This window comes from Phyllostomus discolor, chromosome 5 (genome assembly GCF_004126475.2).
Source record: "Phyllostomus discolor isolate MPI-MPIP mPhyDis1 chromosome 5, mPhyDis1.pri.v3, whole genome shotgun sequence".
In the NCBI taxonomy this organism is placed as follows: Eukaryota; Metazoa; Chordata; class Mammalia; order Chiroptera; family Phyllostomidae; genus Phyllostomus; species Phyllostomus discolor.
The window spans coordinates 168,877,837-168,893,599 of NC_040907.2; the positions used below are offsets into that span (position 1 = coordinate 168,877,837).

Consider the following 15,763-nt stretch of genomic DNA (forward strand, 5'->3'; position numbering starts at 1 on the left):
GACAACGCAGCAGACCCAGTGGCTTCAACAACAGAAATTTATTTTCTCGGAGTTCGGAGACTGGAAGTCCAAGGTCAGGGTGTGGGCAGGGTTGGTTTCTGGTGAGACCTTTTTTTTTTTTTTGGCTTGCAGATGGCTCCTTCTTGCTATGTCCTTTCACGGAAGAGGGCATTCCTGGAGTCTTCTCCTCTTAAAAGCGCGCCACCCCCATTGGATCAGGACTCTGTCCATGCGACTTCCTTTAATCTGGGTCACCACCTTAAAGGCCCTGTTTCCAAACGCAGTCGTACTGGGCGTTAGGACTTCAACATATGGGTTTCGTGGGGGACACGGCTCAGTCCATTGCATGTATTTCTAAATTTTAACAGGAATGTACCTCACCTTGCCACTGTATGAGTCCCTCCTATGGGAATAGATGCATTGCCTTGCATGGAGGGCTAGAATTTGGGTAGTGAACATGTGAGTTTTTTTTGTTGGTCACGTTGAAAACACTGTGGGTCTGTGTATGTGTGGATGTGTGTGGATGTGACAGTTTCCAGAAGATTCCATACATTTTTCCTTTGCAATTTTCCTCCCTATGATAACTCTAAAGAAAATGGTAAAAAGCCTTTAAAAACACCATACTTCTGTTACCTTTCTACATTTCCAAAATTTTGTATTGGCAAAATATCCTTTTTAAATTCTTAAAATGCACTTAATTAAAACTATGTAGGACTGAGAACTACAGCCCAGATAGAGCAGGAGACAAGCTATTTTACAGTCACTGGGTAGTTATTTATAGCGAGTCGGTAGTTTCGAGCCCAGTTCCCTCAGGGTCCCTGCGTGTTTCGTAGCGTCTCTGCCCGCCCTGCGCAGCTAAGTGTGTTCAGCACAAATACGGGCATAAGGGAACGCGGCTCCCTGGAGCTTTATATAGCACACCATGCAGAAATTCCGAGGCCACGCAGAACTGACTTGGGAATTGCGCCTCTCACAGTAGCACCTGTTGAATGTGAAGCGTCGAGCTCACGATTATCTTTGTCTCAAAGCACAGTTGTGCTCACTTGGGCCTTCCCCCAGACATCTAAGGATCCCCGGGGGTGTGCGGGACCTCCTCGTAAACCACACGGAATGGTTCACACCCTCTATCATGCCAAACTTACTTAACAACTTTCTGAGGTCCCCGCATTTTAGGCTACGATGAGCTGGTCTCCCCATTTCCCCACTCAGTGCTGACCAGCCCGGAAAGGCCCAGACTGAGTGTTTTTTTATTTCCGTTGTTGATTCTTGGAGAAAGTGATGCCATGTGTAGTGGTTCCGGGAGGGACAGGATTGGGGGCGTGTGGAGGAAGGAGCTGCAGGGGGGACGGTGCGGTTCGTGGCCTTTGGTGGGGGAGCACGGGGGTGATTCTGCCTGTGCTGTGGGTCTGTCCTTGGCATCGCTGAGAGCCAATGACACAGTAAATGTTCTCGTTGTTGACAGCATCGCGCACGGAGACTCCCGCTCCGCTCCTGAGGGTGCTGCTGCCAGCTCAGATCCGGGCATCGCGTCCCCAGAGGTGACTGAACCAAGGAAGCACCCACAGAAAGCCAGCGGCCCGGAAGACTCTCCACTGCCCAGCCCACCAGCGCCCTGGGAGCAGGACAGCCCCTCGGGCTCCATGCCCTTTGCCGAGGGCCCCCCCACGGTAGGCTCCATGAGCCCTCCAGCTGCACCCGAAGGCTGGCCCCTCATCCGGCCCCTCGCTCAGCACCCCAGGAGGAAATCTTGCCCAAATGTCCAGGGGTACACCCTGGGAGCGCCTGCCCCTCACGGGGACAGCCCTACTGAGCACAGTGCAGCTGCCCTTGTCCCCAGGGCTGGAAGACAGAACGACCCAGAGGAAGAGGGGAACATGCCCTTTGCCGAGGGTCCCCCCGAAGCTTGCTTTGCAAGCCCTCCAGCTGCCCCCGAAGGCTGGCCCCTCATCCGGCCCTTCGCTCAGCACTCCAGGAGGAAATCCTGTCCAAATGTCTGGGGGTACACCCTGGCAGCGCCTGCCCCTCACAGGGACAGCCTTACTCGGCACAGTGCAGCTGCCATTGTCCCCAGGGCCGGAATAAAGAACAAACTGGAGGAAGAGGGGCACATGCCGTTTGCCGAGAGTATCCCCGAAGTGTGCTCAGGAAGCCCACCAGCTGCACCGGAGGGCTGGCCCCTCATCCGGCCCCTCAGTCGGCACCCCAGGAAGAAGCCTTCCCCAAATGTCCAGGGGAGCACCCTGGGAGCGCCTGCCCCTCCCGGGGACAGCCCTACTGAGCACAGTGCAGCTGCCCTTGTCCCCAGGGCTGGAAGACAGAACGACCTAAAAGGAGAGGGGCAGAAATCGGCTTCCATTGATCAGTCGCCAGGAATTTCACCAGCACCTCCCAGAGAGCCTGTGGGGGGACAGCCGGCTGGAGAGGCGGGCCAGCCTGGTGGCTTCGACTCCCAAAGGAAAGAGGCTGCAGGTGGCCTCCCTCCACCAGTGTCAGGAGTACAAGCGGCCCCCACGAGCCCATCTGCAGCCCCGTCAGGCGAGAAGAGCTCAGCTGCCCTGGAGGACGGCCACCCAACGCCCAAGACCCCGGCCCCAGAAGTGCCACCCCCCAGAGCCTCAGACAGAGGAAGTTGCCAAGCAGAGATGCCGCCGCAGGATTCAGTCACTGACTCAGTTTCCCTCGGGGTCTGCTGTCCCACAGGGAGCCATTCAGGGCCTGCTCCAGAAGCCCAGGCCGTTGCTTCTCCCCGGGAAAGTGGTCAGCAGCAAACCGGGGCACAACTGCCGTGCGCGGAGCCAGCCTGCGGTCTGCCAGGTCCTGCCCTGGCGCCGGGGGCCGGGGGCTCTCGGATGGAGACTCTAGATGCCAGGGACGCTCAGCATCACTCGAAGACAGGGATGCCAGGCACCGAGCCCAGTAAAGCCGCCTGTGGGGCAGCAGGGGACCAGCCTGAGGCAGCTTTGCTTATGAGTGCTGAGCAGCCAAGTCCAGCCTCGGGCCTCACTTCCCAGCCCGGCGCCCAGGCCTCAGCTGCCGCAGGAGAACCCGGCTGGCTGACCAGGGAGACGGTTTCGGGGCCTGAGGTGCCTGTGCTTACAGATCCAGCCAAAGAGCCGGCAGAGGCAGGGTTGGCGGGACAGGAGACACCCGCGTCAGACCTCAGAGGTGAGGGAAGGGGTCTGGAAGGGAGCCCCCCGGCCGAGGGTCCCGCCCATTTGCCCCAGAAGGAGAGTCGGGAGATCTGCGGCACGGAGCAAAGCCGTGAAGTCCAACAAGGGGTGCCGCCCCCTCCCCCCAGCGCACCAGATGAAAGTGCCAGAAGGTCCCTGGGGCCCAAGGGTGCAGCCAAGGCCCCCCACAGCCCAGGTGTGGCTGAGGGGGAAAGCAGGCACTCTGGGGCCACTCCTACAGGACAGGAAGAAGCCCCAGAGCCACCAGGCAGTGCAGACCCTACAAACCTGCGGGGAGAGCACCCCCAGGCCCTCGGCTGCAAGCCCGACCCAGAGACGGAGAAAGAGGAGGTGTCAGAGCGAACCAGTGCCGTGGAGAGCAAAGTCCTTCCGAGCACAGCCTTAGCACAGCCCCACAGGAAGGAGGGTCCCGGGCACAGGGACAGGCCCGGGTCCCCGTCTGAAGCTGCAGCTCCCAGCCCAGTGGCCCATGGAGCTCTGGGAGAAGCCCACGTGGTCCGGGCACCTGGCTCACTGCACACGCTCCAAGCTCAGGGCCCCATCACACCCCCCGCACCGGATGGAGCTGGTGAACCCGTTGTTCCCGGAGGAGCCGTCCAAGAGGGGCCAGGACCACAGCCCCAATGTCCTGACGTCCTTCAGGACGTGGGGGGACGGGGAAGAATGGACTCTCTTCCTGCTTTAGAAGCTGAGAAATCGGACTTCCTGCCGGCTTCTGCTGCGGAGGTCGTCCCCGAGGCTGGGGCAGTGGAGAGCTCGTCAGAAATGAAGACCAGGGGCCGCCCGTCTGCACAGACGCCCGGCAGCTGTGACGGGGAGGGCTCGCTGACGCCCCCACGACCCCGAGGGCTGGGGCGCGATGCAGCTGGACAGGAAGTCCAAGCCGATGGGCCGCATCCCGCCGAGGGGGAGAGCTTGGGAGTGGACCGTGGGCTTCCAGAGCAAGATCAGCAGGGAATCCTGCCCTGCCCAGGACACCAAATCCAAGTGGCTGCACCTGAGGGACCCTCAGGAGAGCCTGAGAACCATCGCCGGCCACCCCAGCCGGGCCCAGAAGGAGCTGTCTTTGCCATGCTCGGGGAGAAGCAGCAACAGTGTGAAAATGAGGACAAGACTTCCCCAGCTGATCCAGGTTTTAAGGACCCAGGTGCGGATTCCCCCCAGATCCCTGTCCCCGTGGAACCTCGGGAGGATGTGACCTTGTCCACGCACGGAGGAGGGGAGCAGGCTTGTAGACCAGAGCTTCAAAGGGAGCTCCCCAAAGTCAGTCTGTCTGATGCTCCGAGTTCAGCTCCCAGGGACACGGTTCCGGAGAGCCCTGTGCCAGAGCAGTTGGAGCCGCTGGCCCCAGTGAGCCCCGAGTTGCCTGCCCTTGGGGAGGACGGGCGAGAGGTGGTGTGCAGTGGCAGCGAGCCCTGTGGCATTGTGCTTCCTGCAGCGGACACCGCACAAGACTCCTCGCTCGAAGGGAGCACCGCACAAGGCTCCTCCCTCACAGGGAGCTTGCAGGGGAACGAAGGTTGCGCTGGGCGGGGGCCGAACAAGCCCCAGCAGGAGCCGGTCCTGGTGCCGAAAGCCAGCAGCCAGCGTGAGGAAGCATGTCTCAGGGACACAGGTGCTTCTGAAGCAGCCGACGCCTGGCCCCCACTCCAGGGCCTGGGCAAGACGAAGGAGGCAAGTGGGAACACAGCGGGGGCCCTGCCCTGCCGGCCTGACTCAGGAGCTCTCCTGGATGCAGCTCAGGGCCCGCCGGGCCCAGCGCCTGCCAGTCCCGGTGTCACACCCACTCAGGATGCCCCGGAGAGCGCGGCGTGTGATGAAACCCAGGAAGGCGGGCGGCAACCAGGGCTGGCCCCGCAGGAGGAAATGGAGCGTCCTGCCACCTCGGAGGCAGAGGCCCAGAAGCTTCCTGGAAGTTTTCCATCGGCCGAGGAGCAGCGAGGTGAGGCAGGGGCTGCTGCGATTGGTGAGGATGCTGGCCAAGGAGACCTGAGGAGGCCGCGGGCTCCGGAGGAGCCGGGAGAAGGTACTCCGGGTGGCAGCTTCCTGCAGATGGAGCCGTGTCCCGCCCCAGGGGAGCAAGCTCCCACCCCCGCCCAAGGGGAAGCTGGCCACCCTGGGCAGCCCTCGGCCAGCTGTCAGGACACCTTGCCGCCAGCAGGAGAGCTGGCTGGGACTTCCAGGAGCATGGTGGCTAGTTCCGCAGCCCAGGCTATCCCTGACCCCAAGAAGCTCCTACCATCGGGGCCACCAGAAGAGGCCGCTCCTGACACTCCTTACCTGCACATTGACAGTGCTGCCAGGAGAGGGGCAGAAGATAGTCCTAGAGGTCTTGGTGAAAGCCCTTGTCCCACACAGGAGCCCTCATGTGCCTTGGAAAACGCCGCCTCCGGGAAGCCGGCTGCGGGCCCCCTCGCCTCCCCCTCCCTCTCCCTCTCCCACCCAGGAGCTGCAGGTGGGGACGTCTCCGCAGTGCCGGCCAGCAGTGGAAGCCCCAAAGCCAGGAACTTTGAAGGACCTGGGGACCCTGTGCCCTACATGGACAGGATGCTGCCTCCGGCCAGTGGCAAGCAGACGGCAGAGGAGGAAAGAGCGGCTGGAGCGCCTGATGCAGGCACCCGGCCCCAAGAAATTCCTGCTCGCCCTGCCAGTGAGGGGGGCGCGGGGAGGATGGTAGAACCTTCCCAGGACACGAGGAAGGGCGCGTCCGGTGGCGTGGACACCGGCTCCAAGCAGACCGGCATGACGGCCGGGTTCCCGGACTTCAGGGAGCACATCACCAAGATCTTCGAGAAACCGGTGCTTGGAGGCCTGACCGCCGACCGGCCCCAGCGTACGGCAGGGGAAAAGGCGGGAGCTGGCCCGAGTGTTGGGGGCAAGGACCTCAGGGTGCCCTTGCCCCCAGAGAAGCTTCCAGGTGGGACTCAAATAGAAGCCGTAGCCCCTCTCCCTGCCCCTCCCGCTGGACTCTGGGTGGACTCAAAGAAGCAGAAGCAGGAGCTGGCGGTTGAGGCTGAGATTTCCCACGGGGTTCCCCAGGCTCCAGCTCCAGAAGAGCTGCTGGGGCTGGCAGGGCAGAGCCTGGCAGGTGCTGGCGTGGGGAAGGAAATGACTGGCGTCCCACTGATGCCAATGCCGAAGGAGCGCGAGGAGCTAGAGGGGGCGGCAGAAGCGGGGCCGGGGCTGGGAGGCCAGGCCGGCTCACAGCAGGGGAGCGGCCGGCAGTCGCCAGCTTCGGGCCCTTCTTCGCAAGCTGCTTCTCCAGAGACTCCTACGGGGAAAGCTGCAGACTTGCCGGTGGCTCTGCAGAGCCCCCGAGAAGGGGACTCGGTTCCAGGTGACAGGATTCCTTCTGGGAAGCAGCACCGGGACACACCCACCAGCAGCAGTCGACCCAGAGAAGGCGGTGCCTGCGGCTTTGGTCACACCGGAGCTCCAGGTGACATGCCGGTGTCCACCTCTGGCCTGGGAGCATCTGGCCCCCGTGCGGACGTGCCTGTCATAGCCGAGGCCGCCAGTGAGCCCTGGAACCCCAGCATACCTGGGGGAGAGAGGAGGCCTGGGGGCGCTGCTGGGACCTCAGAGGAACAAAGTACCCCGGGCAGCCAGAGTGTCCGTGAGCCAGCAGCAGTGACAGACACTCCACCGGAGCCCGGCGTGGCGGCAGGGGCTGCCAGGGAAGCGGAGGGTGACGTCACTTTGAGCACAGCTGAGACCGGGGCACGTGTGCCTGGCGACCTGCCGGAAACAGGTACGACGAGGATGTTCCCTGGAGTGCCTCCTGACTCTGCACCGCCAGGGAGCTGTGGGGACCCCGGCTGCTCCCCGGGGGCTCCGGGGATGGAGGCTGCAGACGCCCTGGGCGCAGAGAGCCCCGATGGGCACCAGCAGGCTGAGCCTCCGCCTCCTGCTGGGGACGGGAAGGCACGTGTCTCCTCGCCTCCAGAACCTGAAGACACTCGGGACCCTGAACTGCAGAGCCTGGCTCCGGAAGCACTCCGCGCTGAAAGGTACTTAAAAGAATACATTGCCCTGGGAAGGTGGGGTCCGCTTCACAAGTGGTTCTCACCCTGATTCCTGTAAGTCAGTCAAATAGGTGGGTCGTTATTAAGAAGCTAAGTTCTCCACGTCTAATTATTTACAGTTTACCTGCTTACAGTCAGTCTCTGGATGTGCTGAGATTGTGAAAATTGTGGGCGGAATGGGTGGAGGCGCGTGGGACCTGTTTGTTTGACAAGTCTTATGCCTCCCCTTGTGTTAACTCATCCTGCTCAAACTGTTTCCAAAGCACGAGCTGTTTGCCGGCTGGCCGCGCACTGCTGGGTCACAGGTTACAGTCGATCGCTGTTTATCCGGAGTCCAGGCAGCTCTGCTTTTGAATCTGCATTGATTTACGCAGAGATGCCTAAGTGATCCGAAAGCATCCCAAACCCAAACGCATTTGTGTCCCAGGGCTGTGGGCGTAGTAGGCATTTTCAACAGGACACGAAGAGCGGTGCCCTTCGTACCATCTGTTGCTTTCTTTCTTTCTTTTTTTTAAGATTTTATTTATTTATTTTTAGAGAGGGAAGGGAGGGAGAAAGAGAGAGAGAGAAACATCAATGTGCGGTTACTGGGGCCATGGCCTGCAACCCAGGCATGTTCCCTGACTGGGAATCAAACCTGCGATGCCTGGTTCAAAGCCTGAGCTCAATCCACTGAGCTACGCCAGCCAGGGCCATCTGTTGCTTTCTTAACGCCCTCCCAGGATGAGCCCGGGGCCTGGCCCATCCCCTTCTGTTCCGGAGAAGGGTGCTCCAGAGGTCACGGGCGAGGTTGTTTCCAAGGAGGCCAGCAGTGCGGGAGGAGCAGAAAGGCCAGCGAAGAGGTAGGAGCCTTTGGAGCACCGTGGTGCCTGCCCGCGGCGGGGGCACACGGGGTGTTTTACAAAGGGGGGCACCGCGTAGGCACGAGTCCTGACCCAGGAGGAAAGCAGAGAGCCACCCTCTTCTTCACACGGGTGAAGCAGCCCCCGAGGTCACGGAAAGCTCCATGGTTGTAAAAGGGACCGAGCGAGTGGCTTTCTTAGCTGGGCTTATTATTTCTTTTGAAAAGGCCAGCTTTATTGAGAGGTAATCCGCATGCTGTGTAAGTCGCTCATGTACAGTATACAGTTCAGTGGCTCTTAGTATCATCAGAGTTATGCGATCATCACTATAATTTTAGATCATTGGCAGCTCCCCCCCAAAAATCCTGCACCCCTTAGACATCACACCTCAACTCTCCACCCCCCTGAGCCCTAGACAACCACTGATCTAGTTCATTACCTTTTGAGGCAAATGGGCTCCACACCGATTGACTCTCTGGAGCAGGAATCTCTGATCACCAGGAACCCTCGCTCCACAGAGATCTCAAGGTTAGAGGGGGCCACGTGGCAGAGGTAACAGATCCCAGTCCTTGGCACTTGCAGGGCGCCTGCCTCCTCGTCCCTAAGTGAAGCGCCCCCTCTGGTTGTGCAAAATGTGCCACCGGGAAGTTTCATCTTTGGGGGGCGGGAAATGGAGGTATTGTGGGCAGGTACGTCGTGAGCAGGCTTCACAGCATCCTTGGACCTGCGGCTGTCTGGCGCTGTGCGTGCGCGAGCACGCGTGCATGCGCGCGCACGCGAGCAGGGTGGGGTTGGCCTTTACATGGGTACCTGTGACGGGCTATTATTGTGTTCTCCCAAACAGCTGCAGGCATTTTATAAATGGTTGGACTCACACTGTGCGCACGCCGAAAGAATGTGCGGTCACCTGTTCCTTCGCGTCTGAGCACACCCACCCACACCCAGCTGCCGCCCTGCCCCACAAGGGCAGCTCTTGTCCTAAGTGCGCGGAGGGATGCAGGCGCTGCGGCCCAGGCACATGCGGCTTCCGTCCGCATCGGACCCTCGCGTCTGCTGCTGACCGGGCGCGGGATTCCCCGCAGCCCGTGCTGGTGTGCAGTTCGACGTCCCCAGTTCAAGGGGAGACAAAACATCCAACCAGGAGAAATATCTACCCTCCCTCACCCCACAGACGATGGGTTAGCTCTTTGTTCAATGTCCCTGGGTATTTTATCCCCTTCTTGGAGAACTCAGGACCAAACGTGCTGTAGGTTAATGAATATTTTATAGTTCATTGTTTTAATCACTATACGTCTTCATATTATAATTTCTTTTTTAAAGATTTTATTTATTTATTTTTAGAGAGGGAAGGGGGAGGGAGAGAGAGAGAGAGAGAGAGAGAGAGAGAGAGAGAGAGAGAGAGAGAGAGAGAGAAGCATCAGTGTGTGGTTGCTGGGGGCCGTGGCATGTGCCCTGACTGGGAATCGAACCTGCGATACTTTGGTTCCCAGCCTGCACTCAATCCACTGAGCTATGCCAGCCAGGGCAATATTATAGTTTCCAAATTCATATTAAAGAATTTGTAAGATACAGAAAAGTATAACAGGAAAGGGAAGGACTCACAGCCATGCCACCTAATGATTATAGTTATTTCTCATTTCAGCGTGTTTCCCCCCACTTTTTTTCTGTGTAAGTTTTCAGAGACTTGATCCGTGCCCTCCCACCATCAGAACTCTTTACCAACAAACCTTAGTGGCTGAAGTCGCATCCCTTACCACAGTTTCCCGAGCAGTGGGTGTTCAGGTTGGGACTGACACTTCCTGCCGGCTGTGCTCAGTGTCCTTCGAGTCATAGCCCTTTAGACTCTCCAGAGCTGGGCCGACCGGGACGTCTGCACTCACCAGGCGTGAGTGTTGTGCTACGTGTGTAAACACACACCTGAGGTTGAAGATTTAGTCTGAAAAAGACAAGATGTATCATTAATTATTTCCGTATTGACTATAGGTTAAACTCATATTTTGAATGTATCGGGTTAGACTATAGTATTAAAATTAATTTCACTTATTTTTTTTTCTTGTTTTAAATGTGGCTACCCAAAGTTTTGAAATCCCACATGTGGCTTTTGAGTACATGGCTTGCATTTGTGGTTCCAGGTCTATTTCTGCTTAGATCATTTGCTTCCAGAGCCTGCTTTGCCTGCTCCCTGAAGGAGTGAGGATGAAGAGGGTGGGCCTTTCTTGTGCTTTGGGCTCTGGGGAAGTTGCTCTCCCACTCTGTCATTGGTTGAGGGTTTCTGGGGAGAATTCTCATTGGACCCTCCCCTCCATCCTGCCAGGTGTGGTGACCTCTGGGCTCCCCTCCCTTAAGGGGAATTAAAGAGGCATCATCGTCTGAACGAATAGGCTGCAACAGATTCCAGCTTATACTTAGTCGACAGTCAAAGGTCTCCAGAAGGGTCCAGACCAGCTCTGCCTGGTAGAATTATGGCACGAGCCACAGATGTAACCTTGAATCTTCTAGCAGCCATATTAAAAATGAAACAAATTTTGATTGTATATATAATAATTATAATATATAATTTAATAACTACCAAATTCACTTTGATAATATATTTTATTCAACAGCCTATCACAAATGCTTTCATCTCAACATGTAATTGATATAAAAATTATCCAGGTGATACTCTCCATTCTTGTTTTCTTTTTTTTCTTTTTTTTTTAAATTTAACTTTTATTTCTTTTTTTTTTTAAGATTTTATCCATTTATTTTCAGAGAGGGAAGGGAGGGAGAAAGAGAGAGAGAGAGAGAAACATTAATGTGCGATTGCTGGGGGCCATGGCCTGCAACCCAGGCACGTGCCCTGACTGGGAATTGAACCTGCGATACTTTGGTTCTCAGCCCACGCTCAATCCACTGAGCTACACCAGCCAGGGCCATTCTTGTTTTCATAGTAAGTCTTTGAGATCCTGTGTGTGTCTCGTGCTCACAGCACATCTCAGTGTGGACCGGCCACATTCCCAGCACTCAGCAGCTGTGAGTGGCCCGTGGCTGCTATTCTGTACCCCCCAACCCCCAAAGTGTTGTGACAGCTTTGACGAGCCTTCCCATGGGGTCCCCACAGTCCTGCGTCTCTCTGCCCAGCAACCGCAATCCTGCAGGTTTAGCACAAACATTGGGAATGCTTCCTTGCCCTGAAGAGGGGGCTTTAGTACCTCCGGTGAACCTGTTCACCACGAGGAGCTGTGCCAGGGGCCTGGGCAGGTCTCAGAGAAAGTCTGGTCCAGGCCAGGACGTGTGTGACCTGGGAGCAGCTGGTTGCACGGGAAGGTGAAGTCCAGCAGCAGTCTGGGAGAAGCCGGGTGGCCACACTTCAGTGGAAGCTGCCAGGGCCTGGTGGCGATGAAATTCGTGCAGGGGCTCCGGATTCCCGCCCCAGCTCCGCCCCTTCCTGGCTACATGCATGGCCTCAGTTCGCCCAGCTATAGAATGGGCACGTCTGTGCCTGCCTCAGCCAGTTGCCGTGAGGTCTGAGATAGCTGATTCAAGTGCAACGCCCGCAGGTTCTGGGGCTGGGTGGGTGTTGGGCTCCTATCACGGTTCTGTGGGGGATGGGCCTGTCCCGTGCAGAGAACTGAGCGGCTGCCCTTCGTCTTCGGGTGGGGCCTGTTCTCCTGGGGCGGAGGTTCCAGCCAGGCCATCGTTCTTCTCCAGTACTGAGTTCTGTGCTGAAATAATCTTTAAAAAAAAGTTTATTGATTTTAAAGAGAGAGGAGGGGTTGGGGAGAAAGACAGACAGACATCAATGTGAGAGAGAAACATCAGTTGGTTGCTTCCCATAGGCACCCTGACCTGGGATCTTACAACCTAGGTGTGTGCCCTGGCCAGGAATCGAACCCCTAGCCTGTTGGTGTAGGGAGCGATGCTCCAACCAACTGAGCCACACTGGCCAGGGCTGTCTGCTGAAATATATTAATGACTGAGGAGAGTGAATTCTTTCTTACCCTTTGCTGTGGAGCCCACAGCAATCTGCTTCCACTTAAAAGGTTTTGAGATTGTGTTTTATTCCAAGACCTTCCATGTATCTTTTACTGCGTGTTGTAGCGTACTATATTTCAACATAAAGTAGTGTTTTGAGTTGCCGAGAGAAGAGCAGAGCAAATCAAAACCACACTCTCTCTGTCCTTAGAGATCGGGCGGCAGGCCTCTGCGGACTCTGGAATTCGGGGGATGCTGCTGACTTGCACGGGCTGACACCGCAGACCAGACTCAGTATCTGAACATGTGTCTCTTCTGCCTCGGTGACAGGGCAGCTTGATAACTCAATCTCACGCTGCGCACGTGGGTGCAGGGAGCATAGATACGCTTACTGTTTATTTCCCAGCAATTTGGGAGTGAAATCGGCCCTGCCGGCGGATGCGCCACAGGTGTCCTGAGGCCTTGTGGACCTCCTGCTGCCACCCCATTCGGGGTGGGGGGGGAGTCTGTGGGCGCCCAACTCCGAGAAGCAGGGTTGACAGGTGGCTCTGTGGGTTTCTGTACATCATGCGGTCCCTGCCTATGGAAGAATCTGGGACCCACGGACAGGCTCGCTTCATTTTCAGGGTGTTCCACAGAAGGCGTTTGAGTTGCTGTGGACGTGGGGTGCACACGACGCTTCCGAGTGGGTGGGAGGTTGCGCTCCACACCACTGGTGTCAGACACATCATTCTGGGTCCGTCTTGGGCATTGCCAAGTCGGTTTTTCGCTGGGTTTTTATTTAAAAGAGGTTTTTCTTTCCCACGTGGGAAAATAGTTGGAAAAGTATCCTTCTCAATTATTAGCGCATTTCGAGAGAATTAAATGATTCCCAGATGCTCGGGGTCTTTGCGCAGACCTGGGCTCACTCATGCAGGGCGGCTGGGCTGCGAAGCTGAGCGGGGAGGGGACATGGGGAGGAGTGGCTGGCGTGGGGCCGAGGCAGCCCTGGCGGGACCTGAAACCAAGCCCGGGCCTGCTCCTCACCCGTCCTCCCACGCAGTCTTCCCACTAGGTCTCTGCTTCTTCCTTCTCTCCTCCGCCTCCTTCTAAAATTACCAGCTGTGACACCATGTTTTCGAGTTTAAGAATAAGGTTTTGAGGGTGGTTACAGCTGCATAAATTAAAGAAAAGAAAAAAAAAACATTCAAGTGTAGTTCTCTTAGCAGATAAAGCCGGGACAACAGGTCCCACCCCCCACCCTGCCTGCCCCCTCAAGATCCCTTGAGGTTTGATTTTTATATTACGTTGCTTCTATTATTTTTAACCTTCCTTCTGGGAAATACGGGGCTACCAATGGGCTACAGCTCTGGTCCCCCTTTCACTGGGAGCGATTTTCCTCCCCGGAGGGAAGCAGTGAAGTTGAGGCAGGCCCATTCATGCCTCAGAGGCTTCTCACTGGCTGTGCTACCTTGGATGAGCCGCTTGACTTTCCAAACCTACGTTTCCATATTTATTTTTTAAAGATTTATTTATTTATTTTTTAGAGAGGGAGGGGAGAAAGAGAGAGAGAGAGAAAGAAACATCAATGTGCAGTTGCTGGGGGCCGTGGCCTGCAACTCAGGCATGCGCCCTAGCTGGGAATCAAACCTGCGATGCTTTGGTTTACAGCCTGAGCTCAATCCACTGAGCTACGCCAGCCAGGGCTCTAGTTTCTATATTTATAAAGGGAGAAAAGTAATTGGGATTGGAATTAGAATAAAACTGGAAAGTTTCCGAAGCATCTAGCCTAAAGCCTGGTATATGGTAAGTGCATAAGAAAAGTGGCAGCTGCTATTATGTCACGCGTATTGACTCAATATCAGCCGGCAAGCAAGAGGAGAAAATTCCCAAGGCTCAGAGGAAGTGGTCACAGCCCCTGTGGGAACAGGACGCCGTGAGACCGGACGAGAGCTGGCTCCCGGCCGTTGGCCCTCTCTGTGCAGACTTCTGTCTGTCTGTCTGTCTGTCCTCAGGGGATCCGCTGATGCTGCTGGGCTCACGCAGAGCTTGTTATGGGGTTCAGAGGTACCTAGGAACCGAAGGCTCTGCAGACGACTTGGGTGTTGGGTGTGTATTGTTACCAGCAGCTTCGGTCACTGTAAAGGTCGGAGGAGCTCTGACAGTGGATATCGCCTTTATGTTCTGGAGCTCTCGTGTTCCGTAACTAAAGGCAGTTTTCTTAAAGGTGCACCTGTCCCTTGGCAAAGTGCCAAGTCACTTTGGCAAGCTGGTGGGTGAGGCACCCCCACCGAGGGTGGCAGTCCCTTCAGGGGGAGGGGGCTGAGTCTCTGCCACCAGGCGCCTCCCGTGGGCGTGCACGGCCACGGCCCCCGTCCTGTCGCGCCTGGACCCGAGGGGCAGCTGCAGGGCAAGCTGGTGATTTTCCAAACGAATGTGTCCAAACGGACCGGCCTTCTCTTCCTGGAACCTCTCATTACTGCTGCTGGTGGGAACCGCTGCGTTAGGCCGGGATTCGGGTTTGTTTCAGCAGCGGCTTTGGAGAAATGGATATTTTTGATCTGAGAGGAAGGAAGCGTGGGGTGTTCTTGACGAGGCTCAGAAGTGGGAAGAGACGAGGGAACTAAGTGGCCCCGACGCCCCTTGATGGCCCCGGTGGCATATTTCCCCCTGATGCCCGAGCTGCCCTGAGCACGCTGTCACAGGGGAGGGGGCTGGTCTACCCCACAACATCAGCCAACACCGCCCCCCCCCCCAACACACACACACACACACAACCTGCGTCTAGGCTTTTGAGAGAAGACCATACAATTCTGAGTTCTACCGAGGGACAAGCAGAGGCCTCCAAGTTGACAAGCCTCAAGTTCCACCTCCGTGACCTTGGGGGCGTGACCCTCTGACCCTGCTTACTCACCTGTAAAATGGGGCACATGGTACCTAGGACTAAAGGGCACTTGAGTTTGAGCACCTGACACAATAGGGACTCGTTATTAGTCCTCTTCCATGTCCAGGCCCCAGTACCCCCCATCCAGCACACTATTTCAGCCTCACCTCCTCTAACAGGCGCCGTCTGCAGAGGAGGGAAAGGGAGGCTCAGACGGGTCACCTGGCTTGTTCAAGGTCAGAAAGCTAATGAGAGTTAGAGCTGGCTCTAGAACCCTCTGCTGGGAAGGTTTTCAGACACCGAATCCACGTTTAGGGTCCCAATCATTAGCTCATTAGCAGGCGGTTACTCGCTGAGATGATGCTGTCCGCCAGGACTTCCTACAACAGTAGAACGAGTCTGTTTCTCTGTCTGCCACGGCAGCCGCTAGCCACAGGTGGCTGCTGAGCACCTGAGATGGGGCCACTTGAAAATCCAGGGTCAGTTTCAGGGCCACTGAGCAACTGACCTGTGAATTTCACTTGACTCTGATTTTTACCATTGAAATGGCCACGTGGGGCTAGTGGCTTCTGCACGGGAGAGCCCAACTCGAAGACGGTTTCTTCACGTGCATGTAGGGGGTTCACAGTTGCTGTCAGCTGTGAGGTTCTGTGTGCGCAGCCTGGCCAGGGTTCGGGTGCCTGGGGTGCTCAGGGAGCGAGCGCAGGGTTCCTCCTTGTGCCCCGTGGCCCTGCAAGTGGGAAAGCCCGGTGGCTGTGTCTCTGGAGCGGAGACTGGGGCGTATGCACTGCAGAGTGCCCGGCAGCACTAGTCAGTGGGACGTGTCTGCCCAGCACCTGAGTCAGGCAGGTTTACCGTGGGCCAACCTCACATGCAGGCCCCGCCCCC

General features: G+C 56.9%; 1 protein-coding gene across 3 annotated transcripts in view; it reads left to right on the top strand.

Moving 5' to 3' along the window:
- TACC2 (transforming acidic coiled-coil containing protein 2) overlaps positions 1–15,763 on the top strand; it is a 166,591-nt gene that overhangs the window by 37,147 nt on the left and 113,681 nt on the right. Inside the window, exons 4-5 of one of the 3 annotated variants that reach the window (XM_036027415.1) lie at positions 1,463–7,201; positions 7,939–8,058. In XM_036027415.1, coding sequence (XP_035883308.1) covers positions 1,463–7,201; positions 7,939–8,058 — 5,859 coding nt within the window. Of the gene's footprint in view, positions 1–1,462; positions 7,202–7,938; positions 8,059–15,763 lie in introns of those variants that run through there. The other 2 variants (XM_036027416.1, XM_036027417.1) reach the window with 2 other exon arrangements.